Below are 25809 nucleotides of genomic sequence, written 5' to 3' on the forward strand. Positions count from 1 at the left end.
CACAGTTCTTCTAGTATTAAATGAATCAACTAATATTCAAGGGTAATGAGAACCACTCAACAGGTAAGTGTTCCAAACATTTTGCTGTGATTTAGGCTAAAATTCTAAATACCCTTATTAAGGATTAAGTCTCACTCAACAAACCTGAACTTACTTCCAAGTAAATATACATAGACTTCCTCTGTTAAACTCCTATTAGTGGTACAATGATCAATCACTTTTTCCTTTCAAAAAATAAAGTACATATATCTTTTTCCGATCCATTAAATACAAGCGCTTATGTAGAACCAAACTCCACAGTACAATCCTATACATATTTACTCAGAGGTCATACTCCACTGAATGAAGCTTACTCTTAAATATGAAAAAAATGTCTTCATTCTCCTTACCTAGAAACAGTGATGTAGTACAGAAGCACTTATTTCCAGAACAGAGCAGGTCAGAAGACACCAGAAACCCAGGATTAGTTTCTCCTCAATGTTAACCCAGATTCCTCAAGAGCTGACAGTGGCATGAGAAAGAGGCACAGAATGGTCTCTTCATATTACCCTACCAGCATAAAACAGAACAATGCTTCTATAGCTCCCATATACCTGCTGTAATCAAAGAACCAAGCTTATTCTACCATTCCTTTTTTTCCAGGAGAAAGAGAATACATGCAAACTGGTTGAAGAAGAAGCAAATTCTTGCTGCATGGGCTTACTCTTCCTTTAGGCAATGCATACACATGGTTATATGAAGCATGGTATAAATGCAGAGGCTGGAAAGCAAGTGGAGCAAAGAACAAGTATTGAAATCTGAAAGAAATATTTCAGAACAGTACACCATCAAAATTAAAATGGTAATGAACACCTTTAAATTTTATTAGATAACTTCTATTTAAATTCTTTCCTGATTGTATCCCTCAGGTTACACAAACTGAAAGCCATTCAAAGGTGACTAAGCAGTGCCTTTATTGGCAGATTCCACCCAAGTCAAGAGTGGATGCAAGTGATTCTATCCACAAAATATTTTGTAAACTGGTCACAGTAGGATTCTAATCCCTCCTGGAAACTACGTGGAATAGCTCTACTTGCCAACGCTAAATAGTCACAAGGAGGATCTCTATCATCGCAACCACTGAGTAGATACTAAATGCAACTCTACCTCATCAGAAGGTTTGGGGTAGTTCTCCATTGTTTGCACTCCAACCATCATTCTTAGCACTTTGTAACCCTCAAAACACTTTAAACTCTAGAATACAGAATATATCAATTAACCTTACAAGACAGGAGAGGGCTTACAGGAACAAGCATAAGTATGGCCCAGGTCACATGTGCATTCCAGAAAGCAGTAACACCCATCATGTTCATTGTTCAGCTGTTCAGTACTGTCCAACTATAAGCGATCCTATGGGCCAAATCTCACCTACTTTCCAATCCTGTGCCACCTCTTTCAGCTGAACTATGCCCAGGCCTGCATCCTCTTTGATGGAGTCTAACTACCTTGCTTTTTGGCAACCTGGTTTTCTCTTGCCACTGAGCATTCCAAGCATTGTATCTTTTTCTAATGAGCTTGATCGCATAATGTGGCCAAAATATGTGAGTCTCAGCTTTGTTATCTTGCTGACCAGGGATACATCTGGTTTAATATTCTCCAGCACCTGCTTGTTTGTGACTCCCACTGTCCATGGAATGCGCAGGAGCCTCCACCAACTCCACAGTTTGAATGAGTCAATTAAAGAAACCAGTCAGATTCACAAAAAAGTGGGATATAAATATAATACATAAAAATAAGGTTCCCAAACCCTTACTAAGCAGTGAAAGAACTTAACTTTTATCTTGTTTAATAACAAGATAAACCAAAATGGCAAATTCATGCAGCTCTTAATTTCTTTGTAGTTAAGTTTGAGTTGTTCTGCTAATTTCCAACTGTTCTATTAATGAAAGGGCAATTTCTCTCTCTCCAAATCCAATGTGTGAGCTACAACAGCCTCAAACAACTATTGCTACTTTTGTCATTGCTGTGTTAAGCAAAGAGCACCACCTCTTTTCCTCTCCTTACTGACCTGCACAATTACATACAGACTGTGAAAAGTCTCCAACTTCTACTGCAGTAACAGTCCAGTTCTGTACAAAATAAGTGCAAAAGACTCCTTAAGTTTATAGATAACCAATTATGTATGAGATGAGACCATAACTTTCACAACACAGCTTTGATTAGCTTAGAGAGGAATTTAACATGAAAAGCTACATGCTACTTAGTGCCTTGACTTAAAACTAGCCTGATTCTTATAGCTGATCAGCAGCAACAAGCAGCAGGTGAGAACTTTACCCTTCCCCCACCCAATGTGTCCCTCAACTTTCTTCCTACCCACTGGATGGAAATAGCTAATACCTTGGAAGACAGAAACAAAAATTCAAAGTGATCTTGACAGGCTGGAGTGCTGGGCTAAAAACAGAATGAAATTCAACAGGAATGAATACCAAATTCTACATGTAGGATAAGGGAATCAAATGCAGAGTTACAAAATGGAAGATACTTGGCTGAACAGCACTTTAAGTGAGACGGATCTTAGAGTTGTTGTAGATCACAAACTGAATATGAGTCAACAATGAGCTGTGCCCGGAAAAAAAACCAAAGACTATGTTGGGCTGCATTAATAGAACTATAGCTTCCACATCACATACGGTGCTGGTTCCCTTCTATTCAGCACTGATTAGGCTCCTTCTTGAGTACTGTGTCCCGTTCTGGGCATCACAGTTCAAGAAAGATGCAGACAAACTAGAAAAAGTTCAGAAGAGGGCAACAAAGATGATCAGGGGACTGAAAACAAAACCCTATCAGGAGACATTGAAAGAACTGGACATGTTTAGCCTTGAGAAGAAAGAAAGGAGGTATGATAGCACTTTTGAAATATATAAAAGGCTGTCACAAAGAGGAGGGCCAGTATCTCTTCTCAGTTATCCCAGAGTGCAGGGCACAAGATAATGGGGTAAGATTACAGGAAGTCAGATTCTGGCTATACATATGAAAAAACTTCCTGTTACAACAGTATAGTAATAGAACCAATTACCTAGAGAGGTTGTGGGCTCTCCCACATTGGAGGCATTCAGGGGACAGTTGGGCAGGTATCTGCCAGGAATGCTTTCACTTGGAGTCCTGCACTAAGAGCAGGGTTGGACTCAATGACCTAACAGGCCCCTTCCAATGCTATTATTCTATGATCTCCTCAAAATACCAGTGGGAAGGGTGAGAATAATTAAACATCTATGTAATACTTTTCAACATATTACTTTTACACAGCTTCCTTGTTTAAAAACCTAATACAAACATATCAAATATCAAATACAAGTCAGTATTACAGTAGTCATGGCAGCACTAGATGAAATAAGAAATCAGTTAAAATGTTTATATTTAGGCAACTTCTAAAACAGCTGACAAATATGTAATTGATATTTGAAATTGATCTTATATTAAAAGCTAGGTGAAACAGAGTTCAGCAGCTATCTAAAAATGGAAAGAGTGATCACCTGGTGGATCTCTACTGGCTGTTCCATACCCTTGGCACTACCATCAAAAGCAGAGGGGGGAATCTCTCATATGTTAGTTTCCTCAAATAACAGTCCTCTGATTTTTGAGGAGGATGGTGCAATGACTTGGCAATGTGAAAACCAGCCTTGGAAAAGAAGGGAAACATTTCAGAACATGGAGAGGAAACTGAGGCTGAGTTCCTCTGTAAGGAGACAACAGGTGAAGCAAACAGACCAATTAAGAAGTGTCTGAGCCCTCAAGCAGCAGCAGCAGCCACCCTAAAGGTGGAGTCAGAAGCTTTCTGAAAGTGAGGAAGGTGGGGTGTTTCAGCTTAGATTCAACTCTTCACATAAGCACATGCCTCCATTCCCTTTTTTAGAGGATCTTATTTTGATTTGCGCTGTTTTATAACCTGTTAAGTTCTAATAAAAGGACTGTGCTTCCAAAATCCCATCTAAATCTGCTGAGAATGACAAGAATGAGGAAAGAGTCCTGCCCAGGACACCAAGAAAGTTCCATCTCACAAGATGAAATTATGGTTTTGTTCTTTTTACTGTATTGTTGTGTGTCTTAACTCTTCTTAAAATTCGGCAGTATATAAATGAACTAGATAGAGAGATAAGTCACATAATGATGGTGCAGAAAGCAGACCATCTCGTTCCAATCTTAAAGGTTTTATAGATTCCAATGGGAACAGGTAGCTGAGGTAACTTGGTTCTAAGTCTTTAAAAGACCAACATCAGCATCCCAGAAATAAAGTAATACAATTAGCATTGGGGTTATAGCTTCTGGTTAAATAATAAACTATATTCCATCCCTATGAAGTTTCCTGATGATTTTCAAAGGATCTCTCCATTCCTAACATTACAGTAACATGGAAAACAGATGCTTTGTTTGTCATCTTTAGGAAAGGCCACAACCAGCAAGTAAAATGTACCTGGCAAAAGGCACTCCTAACAACTGCTGCTTGTGTAACAAAAAAAAAAAGCCAGGCGAAGCAGCACCCCAAACCTGTGTACCTGATGCTTCAGAAGAAATACAGTCCTGTCCAAAGGAAGTTGAACATACTTACTTGGTTTGCTGGAACCTATGACCCCACTTCTGTTGTCTGGATTAATTTAAGAACACTCACATACAACTTTAGCACTTGAAATGCTGAGTAACTGTAACAAGACTATTATACAAGTATTCCTATAATTTCTTATTGGAAAAGCCCACAGCAATTCCCCTATGAGGTACAGTTATAACAGCTGAGATTGTCTAGCTTAGAATAAAAGGCAAATAAGCCTTTAGAGGTGAATGATAAAGGTGTACAAACTTATGCATGGCATGGAAAAAGTAGAGAGTTTTTCTCACTCTCACTTAATGGGAGATTCAAGACAGACAAAGCGGACTTCTTCATGCAGTGCATAAACTATGGAATTCACTTCTAGGAGATGTAGTGATCTCCACCAATTTGAACAGTTTTAAAAGGGGACCTAACTAATTCATGAAGGAGAGTGCTATCAATGGCTACTAATCCTAAAGGCTCTATACTACCTCTATAAAATAAAGGCCGTGGAATTGTGGAACTGACCCTTCAAGATGGATCAAAGCCACAACAATACTATGCCTTCTAAGCCCAATCCACCAGGCAGTCCAAAAAGATCCTATAGTGGATAGTATCAAAAGCTACCAAGAGACGCAGTAAAATCATTAAGATCTTGCTCTCTTCATCCTTTCTATAGTGAAATGCATCCACCAGGAAAAACAAGGTTGAATCCTTTCTGGAATTAGATCACAATGTGAAATACAGTGTGTCCAAAAATCACCATACAGAGGAAAAATTAACAAACTCATATTTAATAATGTACGAGAGAACTTTATAAGAGGAGGCTCTGTGTGTGTGTGTGTGTGTGTGTGTGTGTGTGTAAAGAGGTGGCCAACATGTAGAGAATATTTTGTAAATATTTTGTCAAATTTTGTAATGAATATTATGCAAATAAAGGTACATTTAGCTGCAATTTCCCACTTTCCCTATGTATGGCAACTTTTGGAATACCCTGTAGAATGGATCTAAGTATATATTCCTTCCAAAACCATATGGAACTGAAATGCAACCACATTCTCAGGAACTTTGCCCCAAAAGCAGAAGTTAGATATTGGTCATTAAGTGCCCCATGTAATCAGGACTTCTTTAGCATAAGCCCCACTACTGCTTTCTTAAGGACACAGGAACCACTCCTTCCCTCAAAATCATGAATTACCTCAGGAGTCCAACTTCTCATACCAACTTTTATACACCATTGTGAACAACTTAATAGTCCTCTGTGAGCCAATTGTAGGGACCAACCCCAGGGAAGAATTGACACAGGTAACACTCTCAGAGAAGGAGATCCAGAAGCAGAAACATTTCCTAAGAAGGCTACTGGGACCAGCACTTTTGCTGGTCTGGTTTCAGGCCAGATAAAGACATATAGCTTTAAATTCATTTTGATCCTTTCCAAGACTCAACTAAAATGTAAAGTTATTGTTACCAAAAGCCCTTGAAGTTTGACATGCTTGCATCAAAATTTGTTCCACAAGAGAACTAAAGCTATATTGAGATAGCTATATTCTAGCTATCTCATGAATTGAAGCTCAAGTACATGAACTCCCTATTTAGTAAAAATAAGGTTCAGTAATTTTAGATGCAACAATAAATTAACTCTTAAACTAAATCTGTCAGTATAGTTTCCTGATTTGGTTTACTAAGATGGTACCAGTTGAAACTATTGTCCTGATGGAATGATGTGACCAAAATACTCCACAGCGTGAAATCCCAAATATATTTTCCCTGAAGCCCCGCTGAGTTCAGTAGGCCTTGTTCCCAGAAAATAGGTGTGGGACTACAGTCTCAGCTCATGTATCCTCAGTCATTATAAGCCCCCGAACTTGGAGGTTTACAGTCATTCTGTGCATAGCAATTTTGCCTCCATGCCCTGTTTTTTTTTTTTTCACTCTCTGCATTTTTCACACTCATCTAGAGGAAATGTTTCAGACACGGCAGGATAACTTGCATTTGACCTCACCAGTCTCCTCTAAACCAAAGCATTCCATTTTCTCCCTAACTTAGATTACTTCCCAACCTCAGAGGGCAAGTAGCACTGCTCTTTCTGCACCAGCTACAAGGGGAAGAGAAGTTAGTTCTCCAATTCCCTGCTCTCAAGATTGGAGTGTTGTCTGACTTTGGATGGGGAATCCAAGTATCCTACAGCCCCTTAGACGCTGTCTAGGGGTCGCAGACTTTTTCCCTAATAAATGATAAAAAAAAACAATTACAACAGCCATGTTCCTCAGTTAAAAAAAAAGAAACTGAGCCACATATTTCTATTTCAATTTGAGCCACATATTTCATATTATCAAATTTTAAGTTATTATATCTAAAATGTCTTATAGTTAACAGTCTAGCCCATGGGTCCTCAAACGACGGCCCGTGTGCAGGATCCGGCCCGCCATGCCCATTTATCCAACCCGCCACAGAGGTTTTGGACTCGCCACGAGCAAGCATGGCAAGGTGGTGGCTTGCTCGTGCAGAGATTGTTTTGGACTCACTCACAGAAAACGAAATCCATGCGAGCAAGCCACCGCCTCACAGTGCACGTGTCCAGAGGCAGACTGCTCGCATAGAGATCATTTTGGACTCACTCAGAGAAAACGATCTCTGCACGTGCCTGCCCCCCATGCCCCGCACCAGCCCGTGCCCCCTGCCTACACTGCCTTGGCATCCCGTGCCCATTGCTGGAACCTTTCAACTGGCTCCCTGTTGAAAAAGTTTGAGGACCCCTGGTCTAGCCTAACTAGTTATGCATTATGAAAAATGAATCTAGGAATATGAGAAAAAATCATTACTGAAGTTGTACGTGCATATAATATTCCTGACTTACACTCAAAGCTGCATACCAAGCATTTGATAGTACCCATGCTGTAAAAATATGTCATTTACTACTTCATGCCTTTATAGTCAGACATTCAATTAGTTTTTCCTATGCTTTTTAAACTATGTGGCACTTCCAGGAAACTTGTTACATCAAGTCCTGTTTTTCACATCGAATGGACACGGGCAAAAGTTCTATGTGCCATTTTTAAAATTTCATCATAACCCTAATATAAAATTAAGCACATGCTCAAAGCATCTATCATTTTTCTAACTGAAGGAATGAAGAGTGTGCTACACTGTAAAACTTATATGGTATGTAAGTACCTTGTCTTGTTTCTTTCAAGACAAAGTACTATAAATAATTACAAAGAAACAAGAATAGAACTTTAAGAATTGTGACTTAAGTAAAAGGCCGAGCACTAAAATCAAAGAAAGATTCACATTTAGCCTATACATACAACTTGGAACTCATGCTAGTAGCAATGGAGCCATCAGTTGCTGGATTCAGGACTCTATACAAACTCCTTATCAGAAGCATACTGAATTGAGGAGTACCCAAACTATTTATTTTTTAAAAAATATATAATGTTCCCTCAGCACATTGCTCTCAGGAGGGTTTACAAACAGGTGAACGTTAAAACAACAGTAACCAAAAAGCTATACAAGAATACAAGCAAAGCAAGCTAAACAACAGTAACACAAAATAGATAACATAGTGAATCACTGCCAGCAATCATAATAAAAATTAAAATACATTTCTAGACATCAATTAAAATAATGGGAGAATAAAAAGTTTTGACCTGGCACTGAAATGTATAAACTGTCAGCACCAGGCACACCTAAGGAGTTGATTCCATAAATGGGTCACCACCACCAAAAAGGCCCTTCCCCTCATAGCCACCTTTCTTAATTTCTTTAAAAGTGGCATTTGGGGAAGGACCTTCACTGAAGATCTTAGGGTCCAGGTAGGTACATAAGGGAAGAGGTGATCCATAAGATGTCCAGGTCCCAAGCCATTTAGAGCTTTATACATTAATATGAGCCCCTTGAAGTGGGCCCGGACTTCAACTGGTAGTCAGAGTTAACCCATCAAGAACAGGATTTATGTTCCAGTCAACAGACAGCCCTGTTCTGCACCAATTGAAGTCTCCAAGCCATTTTCAAGGGTAAAGGTACAGCACATTGCAGTAATCGAAACATGAGGTTACCATGTGTGGATCATCATTGCTAGATGCTGCTCATCCAGATAGGGGTGCAGCTGATATATCAACAGCAGCTGATAAAAGGTGCTCCTCGACACATATGCCAACTGGTATTCCAGGGACAATTCTGGGTCCAGGAGCACCCCCAAACTCTGCACTCTGTCATGCAGGGGGAGTGCAACCCCATCCAGGACAGGGCAGGTATCCTGTTAATGAGAGAAGTTCAAGAGAACGGGAACGTACTCCCCATCTTTCTCCTGGCAAAAGTGACCAGGGTGACCAAGGCAGTCTCTGTCCTATAACCACACTTAAACTAGACTGAAATGGATCAAGATGGTCCATTTCCTCCAAGAGTACTTGGAGCTGACAAGCCACCACCTGCTCCAGCACCATACCCAGAAAGGGAATGTTGGCCTATAGTTGTTAACATCTTCTGGGTCCAGGCTAGCCTTCTTCAGGAGAAGCCTGACTACTGCCTCTTTTAACAAAAGCAGGGGACCTGACCCTCTGTCAGAAAGGCATTCACAATAGCCTGGATCCAGAAGCACATTCCCTCATTGGCTTGAATTACCAGCCATGAGCGGCAAGGAGCAAGAGTACAAGTGGTAGGCCAGACTTGTCCAAGCACCTTGTCCATATCATCAGGCCTCAATATTGAAACTTATCCAGTGAAATAGGACCAGCTGGGCTCTGGACACCTCCATTATAGGAACTGCATCAAATGTGGAGTCCAACGCATGCTGAATTTGATCAACTTTACCCTCAAAGTGCTGTGTAAGTTTGACAGAGGGATGCTGACGGTTCACCATCTTCTTTGGGGCCAATGCATACAAGGCCATGGACTACTTGGAACAGCTCCACCGGGCAGCACTGAGAGGATGTGATGCTGGTGGTAGAGGCTTTCTTCAACACCTTTACTGTCACTGAGCAGGCTCAACAGTGAGCTCTTAACCACGTTCAGTCCAATTCAGCCCAAGTTTTCCTTCACCTGCACTCAAGCTCTCTTCCAGTTACTTCACTGCCCATAATTCTGCTGTATATCATGGTGCCACACAGGCTCTGCCTGTGAAAAAAGAGTGCTTGGGAGCAATTATGTCTACCACCTTGGGTCACCTCTGACTTCCACAGGGAATCCTGGGCTTTGATAGAACCAACCATCTCAGCCAGAAAAGCTCCCAGCTGGAAATGAACTGGATCCATCAGACTCCAGGGTCAAACCCTTTTAATATGTACCCTATCTTTGCATAGGGAAAGAGCAGCCATAAGTCTAAATCTCATGAGAAAGTGATCTGATCATGACAAATGGGTGACAAACCTCTCACTTCCAGATCACCATCTTCCTGTCCACTCAAAATGATCAGGTCCAGAGTGTGAACCTTTTCATGAGTTGGGCCAGTGACATGCTGAGACAGCCCCATGGTTGTCAAGACAGCCATGAAGTTCTGAGGCTGCCCCAAACAAAGCAGCCTCAGCATGGAAATTGAGGTAACCCAGCATCATCCTGGAGATTCTCAACAGATCCAAGACTAACTCCATCAGGTCAAGTAGGGCATCTGATCTGTAGGTGGGTGAGCAGTACAACAGAATCCCATCTTGACTGCCCAACACCAGGTATGGACATTGAAGACCTGTCCTTGAGTGGACTGGAATTATCAAGAGAGGGATCATATTTCTCTACGTTATGGCCACTCTCCCTCCGCAACCCCCAGGCCAAGGTCGGTGCTGCACTGCATACCTGAGTGGGCACAACTGGGAGAGAATTACATCTCCCATTTCCTCCACCCAGGTTTCTGTGATACACTCAGTTCAGCACCCTCACCTACAATGAGATTGTGGATGAGGGAGATTTTATTTCAAGACAACCTGGCATTTAGCAGCAGACAGGTCAAGAGCTACCTGGCATCTTTTGGACAGGAGAACCAGAAGAGGAGACAGCAGTTGAATATCTAACCCCCTTTCTCCTCTACTGGCCTGTAGCTCCCCGAACACCATACTTTCCCCACCCGTGTCCACACTGATGGGGGCACCCCACTGCTCCCCAGGGTCCCCCATAAACCATAATTAAAATATCAAATTAAAATTATAAAACAGCTGTCAATAAGATTGGTGCTGTGGTCAACAATAAAGAGCTAATAACAGAAAACACGATAACAATAACAGTAACACAAAGGAGGGAGGAGAAAAAAACTTAGCCTTCCGCCTCTACATCCTTCCAAATAGTTGGATCAGCTTGAGGCCCAAAGCAGCAAGGATAATAGAATATACAGCCTCCCTTTACCTTGGACAGCACTCTTGCACAAAAGGCAACCCAAGGGCAAGAGCTTGAATATACAGAATTCAGAAAAAATTATCTATGAAGGACTAGAACCTGTAACAACTAGAATCTAGCCTCTCACTTCCAGCCTGCCCTTAAATATGTTTTTCAGTTACCCTTCATTTGTTGAAAAGGTAAATCAAACTGCATTATTTTAAGAGTAGGCCATGCTTTACTGAACATTCCATGTAACTAATCAGCTGCTATCAGTGCAGTTACTCTGGAAACTGCTATTTCCCAGTACTGAATTTAGATTAGTCCTAGGATAATTCCAACTTTGCAAGGTATTAAGTACTAGCAGAAGACCTTCAACAAATGAAATTAAGTAAATAGAAAATTCAAAGAAAGCACCATTGAAACTTGTGGTCATGAATTCAGCAAGCTTACATTTATAATATATAAAAAACCAAGCACCTAGTTATAATGCAAAGAAAATTAAGAAGAAATGAAACAAAAAAAAGTATGAGCATATTTAACTTTTAGGTTTTATGACTGAAGTAATGAGGTAAATTCTTCACTTCACTAATCTTTGTTTTGATGCAAGATTTAATAGCTAGTTGTGTTTCATATTAAAATAAGTTAAAAGTTAACTCACCACCATCCCTCTCTCTAACTCTGTGAGTATGCATGCTTTTAGCTTTACTGTGTCCAGTGTTGTCAGCATATTTGTTTTCAGGACTATCAGATCGCCGCAACATTTTATTTGGTGGTGAAGGGTCTGTGGTGTCTCGCATCTTGTCATGCCGGTGATCACCACCACTGGGGTGACTCTTTGACGAGTACTTAAGAGCCTACAAAAATTACAAAAGAAGTACAGATTTCTATGTTGTGTTTCTGGCAGCAAACAAAGAATTTACACTTTTAACCTCTAGGTTTTTATATGTTAGGTAACTTCTAACCAATGACTAGCATCGAAAGAACATGGGTGCAATTCTGTACATGTTGATGCATAAGTCCTACAATTCCCAGCATCCCAAAGCCCCCATGGCTACTTGGGGGATGATGGGAATTTTGACTTCTAATACATGCATAGAATTATGCCTTTAGGCATACACGAAGGGTTCATGCTAGACTAAGAGAATTCTGGACATTCCCTGCACACTCGTTGAACAGCTGAACTCCATGCTCAACTCCATGCTGTTCTCAGTTTCAGAAGCACTGTGACATCTGAAGAACACTGTTGTCCAAAACTGGGAAGGGGACTTTAATGTAACTAATTTCAGTTTTCTAGATGCCTATCCTACTTTATGACTTTCCACACTTACTAGCATGTAATTCTGGCTGTTTCATTCCTAAACCCAATTTATTACAAGCAAGTTCTATTCCTTATCATTATAACTTATTGAACATAATGCATTTAAGTTATTTCACTATTCATTCAGGTTTCTCCTAAGTGTTTTACATCACAATCCTGTACCTGTTTCACTGAGTTTAAAGGTGATTAATCCCAAGTAGGATTACAGTTTTACAACAGAATCCTATGCACAATTGCTCAAAAATAAAGCCCACTAAGTTCACTAGGGCTTGCTCTCAGCTAAGCAGATATATGATCGGAGCCTATCTACATATAAATATAGTCACTGTTTTTCATTTGCAGAAAATGGCACAGCTTTGTATTTAATAAATGAAACATGTCTTATTCTTATACAAGTGTAGAAGTGATATAAAACCTAAAAAGCATTTGATTCTGATTCACATCTCTTCTTTATTCCTCAACAGCCTATCTCACATGAACAATATAAATTTTATTCAACAGGATCACTTGCTTATAAAATATGACAAAATGGAATCTAATTCACAAATTTCTCAAGAATGGGGATAGAAATGCAATAAACACAAGTAGTATGAAAGGGATAAAGTCTACCTGTATTACAACTACTCTGTGTGTATGCATGTGTGCATATTATATATTTAGCATCAACAGCAACTTTTGTTATACTGAACACAACACACTGGAAACTGCTTTGATCAGCAACTCTTTTCACCTGCATGTTTTCACAATGCAAGCTTCAGGGTGGTGAATGTTTACATTTGATGAACTGTCACCAAGGGCAGCCTCCAGCTGTCACATTTTGTTAGATACCTGATCAGTGAGCTATAAAAGGGCAATACTGGGATAAAAGGTCATCAAATAATTTACATCTCCAATTCTCCCAAAGCTTTTGTTGTGTGCTTGTATGAGACAGAGAAAGAAACAGGTGAATGTTCCTGCATGTTATCCCAGTATTTTCAAATATATTTATATGTGCCTCTGCTTAGGGCAAATGTACATTTTTTCCTACTTAAAGATTCTGACAAGCTAAAATTCTCATGGAGCTTTACTTGCAATAGTCTACTCTAAGGCCTAAGAGATATCCAGCTCTTATTCCATCTCTTAGGAAAGCCCAATAGGAGGGCAAAAAATAGCCCTTCGGACTTAATTTTCAACGCACGAAACCCACTCCACCGTTTTCATTTATAGCAAAAACTAAAAAAAAAGAAAAAAGAAAAAACAAAAACACGCCCCCCCCTTCCCGTGCCGCCTACTGCGGCCCGTATCGGGCCTAGGCCTCTCGCTTCCCTGCCCTGCTGAGCGCCTCTCGCTGCCTCGCGTTCGGCCAGACCCTCCCGGTGGGGGAAGCAAATCCGCCGCTACCACCGCTCTCGGTCCGCCGCTCCCGGCGCACACGGAGCAGAGGAAAGGGAAGCGGCTGCTCCTACGCGGCCTACAGGAGCGGTCGAGGCCTGCGCTCGAGTAGCTTCGCTCTCCCTCCCACACTCCAGTTGTTGCCGCCGCCGCAGGGCCTATCAGTGTGGGGACTGCGGCGGCCGAAGTCGGTACCTGGTAGGGCTGCGAGTCCCCCTTGCGGTCGTGACAGCTGGAAAGAGGAAAAAAGAGAGAGAGAGAGAGAGACGTTACGTTAGCGAGCGAGCGACCGTTACTGGCCGTTGGTATCGGGGGGGGGGGAGCGGGGAGGGAGGGGGGGGGGGGGGGGGGGAGGAAGAGTAGAGCAGTCGGGAGGGCGGAACGAGGAGGGGGAGGGAGGTTATTTACCCATCATTGAGTCTTTGCTGTTTCCTCGCATACATTACCATCAATGCCCGGCCTGTGTGTGAGAGACTGAGGGGACCAGGAGGGCGCGGCCGGGCCACGGGCGCCGCTGCGGGGGGAGGGGGAAGCAGCGCTCCGACCGGGGACAGGGAAGAGGAGGAGGGGAAGGGAGGGAGGAGGAGGAGGAGGAGGGGCGGCTCAGGCAGCTCGGCTGTGAGGGGAAGCAGCGCTCACGGGCCCATCTCCTCTCCGCACCAGCGAGGAGAGACACCGCGGCCGAAGACACGCGCACGCACACGGAAGAGCGCGGTAAACAACGACGACGTCCCCCCCGCCGCCGCCGCCGCCACTGCCGCTGCCCGCCTTCGCTCGCCCTCCGCTACCTCCTCCCCCCTTCCTCAGCTCCCAGCACTACCGCCGTCCGACTACATCCGGGAAACTCGGACGCCGCCGCCTTCGCTTAACGTCGGCTGTTGTCGGCTCTTTCCGCCAAACTCCGCCCATTCCGTCCACTTTATGGGGAAAATACACACACCCTCTTATTAGGTATATGTCCCGCCTTCCTCCGTTCTGGATTCCGAGATCCTCTCATTCGGGAAACATCGGTGATTTCCGTCTCATCCGGAAAACCTTCGTCGTGCATTTATTTATTTATTTAGAAAATTTCTAGGCCGCCCCATTCGCCGAAGCCTCGGGGCGGCTTACAAATAAATAAATTAAAATACATAAATAACAATATAAAATACATGTAAAGCCTACGGCTTCCCATCAATCCACGGTTCGGAGACTCCAGTTTCGGAAATCATCGGCGGCTTCCGTCAAGTCTGCAATCTTCGTTTTTAGACAACAGCGACTCTCCGTCACCGGTCCAACCCTTGTTATCTCCGATTAAAAAAGACATCGGATTTTTCCGAAAAGAGGAACCCAGAGCGTGGCCACCATCGACTATTTTCGTGACACCCCCCCTTCCCCCCCCCCCAGGCCCTCTGAAAAGCTGCTCGTTTGGCGGAATTACTCTAGCTCACTGATTGGCTTAAATCGCTTTTCTTTCGGTTCGGCATTTGCTGAAAGGTGTTTTCCGCAGTGGATGGAGAGCCGGAGTGCATCTTATTCCTGACAGTGCTAAGGTTAGTTAATACGAGTAACCGGGAGTGAAGATAGAAAATTCGTATGACTGGGATTGGGAATATTGTTGTTGTTATTACTGTTTTAAATCAAGAAGCATTTTTGTGTGGTATATATTCGAAAAACACTTTGTAAAAATTTCTCTCTCCAAGGAAAGTTTCTGGGACGAGAGCAATAGATGGCTTTAAGTTCATTTACAGGGCAATAAGTGCTATTAGCTTACTCATAGGAAATCGGGCACAGGATTGCAACCTTAAGACTACCTAGAGGCCTATATACACTCTTAGCTGGGGAACAAGCCTTCCTGGATTAAAATGGAACTTGCCGGGCAAGCAGCCCTAGGATAATCCCGCACTCTTGTGCACGTTTAATTTAGGTGGAAGCGTCCTTGAATTAACTGATAATTGCTTTGGAGCACGCTCGGCTGCCTTTCTATCTTGGCGCCGTCCTGATGTATTGGACTACAACTCCCAACATCCCCCAGTCAACGCGCCCTGGAAGGCTGATACAGAGAGTAGAATCTGTTTCCTCGAGGATGGGAAGAGCAGTGGTCCGTAAGCCCTCAAGCTTCGCAGTGCGCAGGCGCGCGCCGAGTCGGGAAGGGATGCCTTTTTCCTGGGAAAGCCGCCTCTGAAGGCTCCACCCCGAAGGCAGCCGGCCGAGGCGCGCCTCCCTCCTCGCGGCTTCTCCGGCCGCATGACCCGTGGCAGCCGCCGTCGCCGCCGCCTTCTAAGGATGGCAGCGAGGCTATTCTGGGGGGCACGTGGGCGGCCGCGGGCTATTCTGGGTCTTGGGAAGAGAGCCGCCAGCACGGAGGCAAGGAGGAGCGGGTCGCCAGGAGCGCTTCTTCCAGCTGATGGGTCGGTCGGTGCCGCCGCTTTCTTTTCTTTAATTGTCCTGACGGAGCTTTGAGAGCAGGAGACTGAAAGGGAAGGAGCGAAAGGCTGAAGCTGGTGGTGGGGCGATGGGTTGAGGTTGGGCTGAAAGGTCTGGGTCTTGATCTTTCCAGGATAGCTATCTTGAAAATTATATCCCATGAACGGCCCTTCTCAAAGTGTGAGGTTTGGCTTGCTAGAGAGAATCATATTGCACACAGCAGCATTCTCTAAACAGGCACTCTCCAGGTGGTTGGACTGCAACACCCACCATTCCCAGGGCTTTGCCTAGGGTGTCTGGGGATGATGGAATTTGTAGTCCAGTATATGTAGAGGGACTCCTATTGGGAAAGCCTAGCACAGAGGTTGCCTGGGTGAGTGGACTTCTCCCTGAGGCCTCCTGATGAATTTCATGCTAGGCCAGGAGATGGCATGCCAGCCTGTTGTTTCACACTCCCCCTTGCTTTCATGTCACACCCATGCATGACCTAGTGTGGTGCGAACTTGTGAGTAGCTATTGCGAAGCTGCCCTAGTGTTGAGCAGAGCATGCTGGAGACTTGCAGCCTAATTTGATGAATATTTGATCAGAAGTTCCCAATGTGTGTCAACCTGCAGTCTTAATGATGTCTTTCTGGAACGTTACTTGTACTAATGGAGGGAGTATTGTGAAAGCAAATGCTCAGGCCAGCTTTTTTCATTCCAGTGTCTTGCAGATGTATTGCACTACAGCACCTATGATGCCCAGCACCCACAGGGCTGATGGTTCCAGGTTCTTGGCATCCTTAAATAAGCTTTAGAAAGAATCTCCCCAGAAACCTCTTAACCATTCCATAAGTCAATCCCCAAGCTATAGTCCAAAACACCTGTAGGGTCCAGCTCCCAGCATTCCTGACCATTGCCTGTGTTGAGTGAAGTTGATGAGAGTTGAAATCAAAAACCTTTGGAAAGCACCAGGCAGGTTTGAAGAGGCCAGCCTAACTTAGCTCTGGTTTGTTGGGCCATATCTCAGGTGCCTGAAAGCCTTGTTATCCAAGCTCAAACTAATAAGGGACTATATTTGGTATGCTAAGCCTACTAAGCTCTATCAAAGGACAAAGAGGAGAAGAAGTAAGAGTCTAATTATGTTTTTAAAATGGCGACCTCATGGAGGGAAATGAGCAGGGCAATGGGGAAAAGGCACTTTCCGTCCCATTGCACTTTAGTGCTTTTCATTCTCATCCTTTCAAGCATGCAAGTGCACTTTTGTGCACACCACAAAATCACTCTTGCGCTGTTAGCCACAGCTCATATATATGTACTCCCTCTGAGTCTGTGTATACAGAGAAAAAATTCATTTGCATGCCTGTACTTAAAGTTGCAAACCTGCATTAAGCACATTCCTATTATTTGCTATAAATTTTATTAGGTAGGGCATGGAGGAGAAGAAACTGTTCTGTCCTCTGCCTCATCCAGGGGCTCCAAAATTTGTGCTCTGGCAATCCTTTGAGGACATCATTTAAGGGATGCTGATTATTTGGTTGGGAACTGGACTGCCCTGTTTTGCAAATGGTCTTGGGCAACACAACTTTCTGGTGATCATAGGGAAGTTTGTACTAGTAGTGCACTGCTTTCTAATTTGTATCAGCCATCACCTTAAGCTCCTATAGTAGGATTTCTTGCAATAAGAGTTGCACTGATTTGGTATGCCCTGTGTCAGAATGCTAGTGTATTCTAGAAGAGTTAGGCCCATGGCAGTGTGTTGGGAGCAAGCCTCATTGAATTAGTGGGATCCTATGAATGTTTGTTCAAACTGATTTCAGTGGAACTTACTTGAATGTAATGGGTTGGATCCAGATTTAGTTATATTTAAGAGGAGACCCCCTTGGATTCATTTGGACTTAATTTCCAATCTTGTGATACCCTAAAGGCTAATACATTTACTTTTACTTTTGTGGACCACAGCTGGCTTTTTCAGATGTGTGCCATGTTGCCAAGTGACTTATATATTTGTACTGCGGGTGAGGAAGGATGGTGATTATTGGCTTTTTAACATCGACCATTCACAAAACAGTAGTTGGGAGATAATATAGACTGTTGCTTTGAAGGGTTGCTTAACACAAGTAGAATAGTAAAAAGACTTTGTCCCTATTCAGGCCACAGGATATGGAACACAACCTCCTTGTGTTCAGTGTTTTGCCTTCATATTATGAGTCTTTGACGTTTCTTTGTTTAAGAATATCCAGCTTAGGATTTCCTTGGAGACCAAAGAGTTCCCTTGCTGGTTCTCATATTGTCATTTCTGATTCAGGTTTGTCCATTATTATGTAGCAACTGGCCTGTTTGTCCCAGGTAGTACCCAGGCAAATGATAACGTGTCATATTGGAAGATGAGCAGTTACATGAATCCCCAATTTCCCTTAATGCACTCTGAAGTATGGCCACATACTTGTGACACCTTGGAGACTAACATGTCTGTTTATTCAAGCATAAACTTCTGTGGACACTGCCCACTTCAACAGATATATGCAGGGTCAATCCCAAACTGGGCAATCTACATGACTAAAACCGAATCCATCCTGAGATGTTTAAGAAAAGAGTTAGTTGTTTAGTGAGTATCGTACAGTGTCTGTTCTACAATGAATGTAAAAGCTTTGTCAGCATAGGTGTTAAAATATCAGCTGCTAATTATTTCTAGCAAAACCCACAATATCTTAAACGTCAGAAGGAAAAGAACAAGCAGTTGCACAGTAGAATATGTAAAAATGTCTAAATATGATTGACTGACTTGTACTTTATCTGTTACTGTTTTGTGTTTCCATTGGATTCGTGCTAGCTCTCCATCATATTACTCAAAGACAATTATCAGTTTTCCTTCCTTTTCTTCTTCATATAAAAAAGGTATAGGAAGTCAGTGGTGGGTGCAGCCAGCAGAAGACAACACATTATTCCTCAGAAGGTGGAGGATGACCCATCAGGGAGCTGTTCTGCAAGGCTATAATAATGAACTTGTGAAACACATAGAAGATTTGTGCATACAAAGAGAGGAGCTGAACAAGCAGATTAGACAATCAGAAGAGGAGAAGAAACAGATCCAAGATGAAATTGAGATACTGACAAAACGGTTGGAATGTGTGCATGAAAGCTTAGCTTGGAAAAATGCTGCACAGAAAGAACTTGATAAAATTCTTGCTGAAAGTGAACTGGCTTATGCAAAGATCTTAGAAAGTTCTAGAATGCTGCTGAATGCTTTGAAAACAGAAATAGGGAATTTGGATAAAACAATTGTGCTAAAAAGTAGTCATACTGGGGACATATAAATGCTTGGGCTTTAACACCACTACACTGGACCTGGTGAAAAGTTACACAAGAGATGTTCCCTTTTGATTTCATGTAAGTGGCTTTATGTACATATATCCTGTATGATTTGAAGGCATGTCTGTATTTTCATCTGTGAAATGTCATGGGTTATAGAATCCTGAAAGTAGATGGTTACAGATTTTTAAAATGTTAAAATTATGTTCTGCTCACTCTTCTGCAGGAACATTTTGAAAGAGCATTGTCTCTCTGGCAAACCCTTGTGGACCTGAACAATACAGGTGGATTAATGTTTCACTGATGAATAATAAAACTCCAGTGACTGGATCAAAAGCAGCAAGTTCAAATAAGCTTTCTTGGAAGAGTACTGTCATTGTTTGGAGCTTGTTTTGAAAAGGATAGAACTATATCAAGACAATCATGCTGTTTGGGTTTTTTTACAGCTCAATACTTTGTCCTATTTGAGAGACAAATATAATGGATATATTTATTTGCAGACAAAAATAAAGGAGGCAATTAAAAGTTCGCATACTGTGATACCTTGGGCACTCAGCAGTTCCAGCCTAATCTAATGCATTAAAGGAAAATTCTGCTTGTAGCAGCTTGGAAACTGCCTGCTTCAGCTTGAGCATCAACCCGAACTGAGCTTCAGAAATCCAAGAATTCCTGTCTCACGTTGATTAGAACGGGAACTCAAAAGTGTACATAACTTGGTCAAATATTTTGTATGCATATGAATTATGCCTGTCAAATGTCTGGTAAATAAGTGTAGAGATGGTTGTGTTCTGTGCCTTAATTTTGGGGGGAGGAGTATGGGAACTGGTGAAGTCTTTTATTACTAGGCAGAAATTGACAATATTTGCAAGGATTTATGTCTCCTGTGTTTTTCGTGAGGGGATCAAACCTGCCAGGTTTCATATAAATAAGCACAAGGACTTTTCATGCAAGCATGGCCTTGACATTTTGGGGGGTTAGCCCAAAGAGGGCAGCCTTATCCCCTGTGTTCTTTGGGGGCTATTCTTTTGAAAATGACACAGAGGCTAGCGATGTCTCCAGGTAAAGTTGCAGAAGGACAAGGGCAGGAGCTAGGGAATTGCAGTGGTTGAAAGCTACTGGGGAGGGGGCTTGTGGTGTTGGAAGAATGGCCATCTCAGTATCCCATCCTGGCCATTCCTAAAAGCATGCGGTTGGAGTCCTTTGCAACATGTGCTCTAGAAGTAGAAGGTGGACTTGCTGCCACTTGGCTGCAATTCCTCTCTGTACTCATCAACACGGAAAGAAGCAAAACTTGACAGATGCTATTTAGAGAAGAGACAGAATGTTTGCATTTAATTGGTAACGGAGCCTTGTTGACGCCTAGCTTTCGTTCAGGCAGATTCAAAGGAAAATCTAATTTGCCTTGAGAACTGCTAGAAACAGTTCAAAGAGACCCAATTATGCTTGGACTTCTGGTTTTGTAGAAATTGGATGTGCATCTCTAGAATTAGAACTGTCTCTGCCCACAGGTTTGCAATGTAAAAGAAAGAGCACAAAAGGAAACATGGTTGGGAAGGAGGAGGAAAGGCAAACTATGATACTGGATACTTTATTAAGAACTAGCAGGTCATGGAACTGAATCAAATTATAATCACGGAGTGGCTCCCCCCCCCTTCTGATGGCTTCAGTAGTGGCAGTTGGTAGCTAGAAAGATGGGGGGCTTTCAGCTGGTTGGATCTAGACATAAGTGGTCAGACGGAGTGCCCGACTGCTGCCTCAGCTTCACTCTGAAGATGGTGTAATGATTCGTTGCCATTCAGAAGCCCGCAGAAAGGTCTGCATGTGCACCATGGTCCAGCCCTTTAAACCTTAAGGCTGCATTGTCACAGTTTGACACTTGGATTTATTTCCATTTTAGAAGCAGAGGAGAGAGATTTCAGGATGAAGGTACCTGTCTTCACCTTGACTCCTCTCCTTATGAGACAGCTCTGAAATATTATGGGTAACAGATGTTCTCTTTAAAAAAAGAATAAAAAGACTACCTCCTTTAGAAATCATAGGATTTTTTTTAATTGCTAACAATCACTGTATTTTTGTATATGTTTTACGCCAACATTCCCCATCCTGATGCCTTCCAGATGTTTTGGACTACGACTCCCAGCATAGCCACTGATCATACTGTTTGGGGCTGATGGGAAACTAGCCCCTAGAGGTGAATATGACACTCCATCATAGAGTACAAAGGCTTTGCAATACTGAGTTGAGTTCATTGCATGGCTAATCTATTTGTTTTACAACCTCCAGTATATTTACCCAGAAAGAAATCCCACGAAGTCCAATGGGGTCTATTCTGTATTAATCATGTTCAGGATTGCATCCTAAGACTATTGCTTCTTTAACTGCTTCAGCAAAATTGCTCTATGCAATTTTGTGCCCTCTGGAGGAGTGAAGTATTTAAGCAAGTTCAAAAATCTGCACTCACAGAACATTGCTCTCATTTTCTCTGGATGCATTTACATGCAAAGGTACATAGGATTCCTGCTATATTGTTCTCAAATTATTTGGTGTATTAACTTTCCCCAACCTGGTGTTCTTCAGATGTTTTAGACCACAATTCCTAGAATTTCTGACCAGCAGTTTTGCTCACTTTGCTCACTCTTCAGCTAAGAGCTGAAGTTCACAACATCCAGAGGGCACTAAATTAGAAAAGGTTCTTCTGTGTTATGGAAGTGGAGTGTGCTATTTAATTCTCAGCAGCTGTCTGTCCTACAAAATGAGATTGGGTTGGATTCAAAAGAAATCATAGTTCATTTGAAATTAGTAAAGGTTGTTCAGCATGATTAATTTAAGATAGGTGATTAGCTTCCTCTAGAGTCAACCAATACATTTTGTATGTATGTGACTTGATCCCACATCATAAGTCACATCCACCCCTACCTGGAACTCTGGGAACAAAAGAATTCAGAGCAAGTGATATGTCTCCCGGCCTCCAGTGTTTCCCTTGTATGAAGAATGGGGATAATTTGCCCAGATTTCCCATCAGAAGCATCATTGATGGGGTCAGGATGTCGGTGCCTTTATGTTCTTTGGCTGCACCTTGGTCACCTTGAATGCTGTTCGGGGTACTGCTGTTTAGAGCATGAACATTTATTTTTCATGTAGTGTCTCTTGAAGCAGGGAGATAGTGAATGGGCATGCAACAGCTTGATTTGCTAAGATATATTTTACCAATGCCTTCAAAAAAATTTGATTAATTGCACAGCTCAAGTCAAGCAGTTAGGTAATTGTTGATTTTGTTTTCCATTCCAAAAACTGCTTACAAAGAGGTGCCAATAACCCATAACTCAGAAGCCTGTGATGTCAATTTGAAAGTATTGGTAGGGATGAGTTTTAAGGATAATATTAAGCTCTCTAAGCCCTCGGGACTTCTATCTGTCAGTTTCACTCATATCATCTTCCAAAACTAATGTGATAATTCCAGTGATTATTTGAAAAACTGTAAAGTTCCAACAGACTAAGCCAAATTTGTCCACACCATAAATACACTCTCAGAATCCGCTGCCTACATAAATAAGTGTGTGGAATAAAGTGTACTTACATCACTCATACGTATCCTGCTGCTCTCTTAAGAAAGTCTGAGTTAATTTATCAAGCAAAATGAGGTCATGCTAGAGTCTATGCACATGATCACAGCGGCTGCTGAGTATGCCTCACTAGCTGGCAAGGAAACCTTGAAGCGAACGTTGCTCTCTCTCCTCTGTGAAGAGGCTGAACGGAGGGCCTGGTATACTTGCATCCCACCACAACTGTTGCAGCTTTGAGCGTACTTGACATCACAGACTGACATCAGGGGTTCATAACCTGTAGGCAGCAGGTGGCCCCCAAGGCCATGGTGGAGCCTCCATTTGTGGATCTACCGCTCTGGATCAGCGTCTTTTCCATTTTTAGTCTCCCTCCCTGATTGCCTGTCTTTGCCCTTTTTTCCTTAGTTGCTGCTGCTGCTGAGGCAACCAAGATAATGTTGGAAATGTAACATATTACATGCATATGCATGTTGTTTTTTTCTTTTCCTGTATGGAAATGCTGAATATGAAGCCTCTTTCAACTACAGAAATACCCCCTTTTCTCTCGTGCAGCCCCCAAACTGGAAAAAATGGTGCAACCCCACCATATATATACACTGAGAGGCAGGGTGGCCCGCTGCAAAAAGAACAAGGCCCTGCTCCTTTCACAGGTGTGTATAGAAGGGATTTTGGCAGGTGCAACTTGCAGACCTGACCTTTCTTTTTTCGGAAACCTGCCATACTCAGAAGTAAGACTCTCTTGTGTGAGAGGATGCCTTCTGCCAAGAAAGTGCAATTAAGATTGAAGTCCAGCTCTGTCCCTCTAGAAGAATAGCTCAAACAAAGTCCAACTCCGGCTTCCTACATGTGCTTGGGAAAAACGGTGGGGAGAGAATAGAAAATCCATAGTCCTGTGATTGCATTTTGGGAATGGGAAATAGCTAAGTACTCTCAGTGTTGGTTCAAAAATTTCTTTCATGCTATTTTTCTTTCTCATTCACTTTGATAAAAAATAAACTGCAGTTGCAGCTGTTGTTGCTTAAGAAAAAAGACGGAAGTTGTGCTCCATTCTTGCAAGTGAGGGTAAACTCTACCTGTTGGAAACTGTTGGAGCATTTCTCCTCCCACTGCAAAAGTTCTGTGAAATTGTCCCCCAAATGTTTCTGCCAACACATAGGGTGAAGAATTTCAGAGGTCATCCGTGTACAGCTCTACTATCAATACTGTGCCAGCATCTTGGTTGGAGATCAAGAAAGATCTAGCCCGAATTGTGACTCCAATTCCTTTGAATACTGGCAGGCAACCTTTGGGAGTAAATGCGCCAAAAGTCAAGGCTTGTCCTGACCTAAACGGACATCTCAGCCCTGAAGAGGGAGAGAAAAGGGATGGGAGTTGAAGTAAACATGGTGATACTAACATTGACTCAAGCATTCAGTGAGGTTTCATGTGTTCTTACACTGAGTTACCAAGGTTCTGCTTTATTGAACCTAGAAAGCAGTTCCTGGAGTTCAATTATAATGTGCTGAGATGACTTGGCAGACTGTTGCAACTGGAAACCAAGTAAAGCAGAAGTAGCTGTTGAAGCCCTGGGGCTTCCAGTCTAACAAAGAAGCTCTTGGCTGTATTCCAACAGGGGCAAAAATGAAATATGCCAGCACATTTTAGTTAAAAACTTTTCCCACCAGTAACTAAGCCTTAGGAGGGACATTCCAATTTTCTAAAATGGGAAAACTGAGCAAGGGCCAGGAAACCACGATATGGTTGTGCCTGGGGGAAAGGGATGGTGCCAGGAAAGGAGCATGGTCATCTGGAGAGCTTCAGAAGCCTGGACTAGGATCCCAGGCAGGACAAAGTCTGGCCTTGGACCTGGAGTTCTCCAGCTGTGGTTTAGACAGAAAAGTCACTTGAACCATACAGTTAGTTCTTTCAAAGGAGTTAGAAGCCCAGCATCTTGCACTGCAGCTCAACTGTTCCACTTGCTCTCCCCACAAACTGTCCTTGCATTTCCACACTTGCTAGGATGTTACACCTCTAGAGGAGCAGTGCTCTCAGTGCTCAAAACAAAGAGATGGGGGAGCAGTAAGTGATCTGAACAATCCATCTACATGGATATAGGAAGAATCCCTGTTTATAAAGCCAGTCTGTAAAGATACCAGCATCTGGCATTATCTCTGGGTTCTACAGATTCTGAGATGGCAAAAGGAATGATTACAAAGCCAATGCACAGATCAGGAAAACATGTCTTCCAAGCTATAATTTATTGAACAAGAATCATCCTGAAACCCCAAAGCAGATGTGCAGCATGATTAATGATTCCCTCTGACATGGTGGAGAGATTATGGGTAAGACTGATGTAGGAAAAAAGATGATAATCTGAGAAAAGCCAGAGTGATTAAGAATTTTGGTGACTGAAGAATTCCAGAGGAAAGGATTTTAATTTCCTTTCTGTAGTGCTTCAATGTCAGAAACCAGAAAACCTTAAGGAAGGACAATCCTATCCTTCAGGGAGTGTGGAGTTTCTGTGGTGGAGCAACAAGTACAGCCATAGCTTGGATAGCTTGCTGTGGCCAGAGCTGGGACCTGCAACAAAATGTTGCAGTATGAAGTGCTACAGCTCAACATCCCAGTCATCCCATCCCATCCCTTCACCTTAGTTTGCTTTATTCTCACTCAGATATCTTTGACCACTGTCTATACTGGGCAGTCTGGGGGTCCCCACACCCACACTAAGTATTTCTCTCTAAAGATTTTATATAGGAATCACAAGTAGAAGATGTCCTTGCTTGGAATATGTAGAAAATGCTGAGCAAAGCAGGGTGATGGTGCCATGAAAGGCTCATTTGAAAGCACCTTTTTAGCATTTTAGAAAATGTTGTGCAGAAAGGCCCTGATTTCAAAATGTAACACTGTAAAGGCATGGTACATATGACTCATGTGATCCCAGGGGTACTGATGGTTGCAGCCAAAACCAAAGAGTTGGTGTACCTGAAAGATTGGTGGAAACAAGTTCAGGACTT

At 42.6% G+C, this 25809-nt stretch overlaps 2 protein-coding genes and 1 long non-coding RNA gene across 7 annotated transcripts in view; 2 read left to right on the top strand and 1 right to left on the bottom strand.

The window, feature by feature from the left end:
- WAC (WW domain containing adaptor with coiled-coil) overlaps positions 1-25809 on the bottom strand; it is a 69010-nt gene that overhangs the window by 40332 nt on the left and 2869 nt on the right. For 3 of the 5 annotated variants that reach the window (XR_006414230.1, XM_044425291.1, XM_044425293.1), the window contains exons 1-3: positions 13962-14208; positions 13749-13785; positions 11523-11718 (exon numbers count right to left, since the gene is read on the bottom strand). Coding sequence is in view for 4 of the 5 variants with exons in the window: in XM_044425291.1 (XP_044281226.1) it covers positions 11523-11718; positions 13749-13785; positions 13962-14002 (274 nt within the window). In the remaining variant the exon portion in view is untranslated. Of the gene's footprint in view, positions 1-11522; positions 11719-13748; positions 13786-13961; positions 14210-25809 lie in introns of those variants that run through there. The other 2 variants (XM_044425292.1, XM_044425294.1) reach the window with 2 other exon arrangements.
- LOC123020969 lies at positions 14349-20121 on the top strand. Its single transcript, XR_006414231.1, has 2 exons — positions 14349-15085; positions 19477-20121. It is a non-coding gene; the product is annotated as an uncharacterized LOC123020969 (long non-coding RNA).
- Positions 15823-20028, top strand: LOC123020968 (Sjoegren syndrome nuclear autoantigen 1 homolog). Its single transcript, XM_044425295.1, has 2 exons — positions 15823-15943; positions 18837-20028. Exons 1-2 carry the CDS (start codon positions 15940-15942, stop codon positions 19253-19255), a joined length of 423 nt encoding a protein of 140 aa, XP_044281230.1. The 5' UTR covers positions 15823-15939; the 3' UTR covers positions 19256-20028.

This window comes from Varanus komodoensis, unplaced genomic scaffold (genome assembly GCF_004798865.1).
Source record: "Varanus komodoensis strain SLA01 unplaced genomic scaffold, ASM479886v1 scaffold15, whole genome shotgun sequence".
In the NCBI taxonomy this organism is placed as follows: domain Eukaryota; kingdom Metazoa; phylum Chordata; class Lepidosauria; order Squamata; family Varanidae; genus Varanus; species Varanus komodoensis.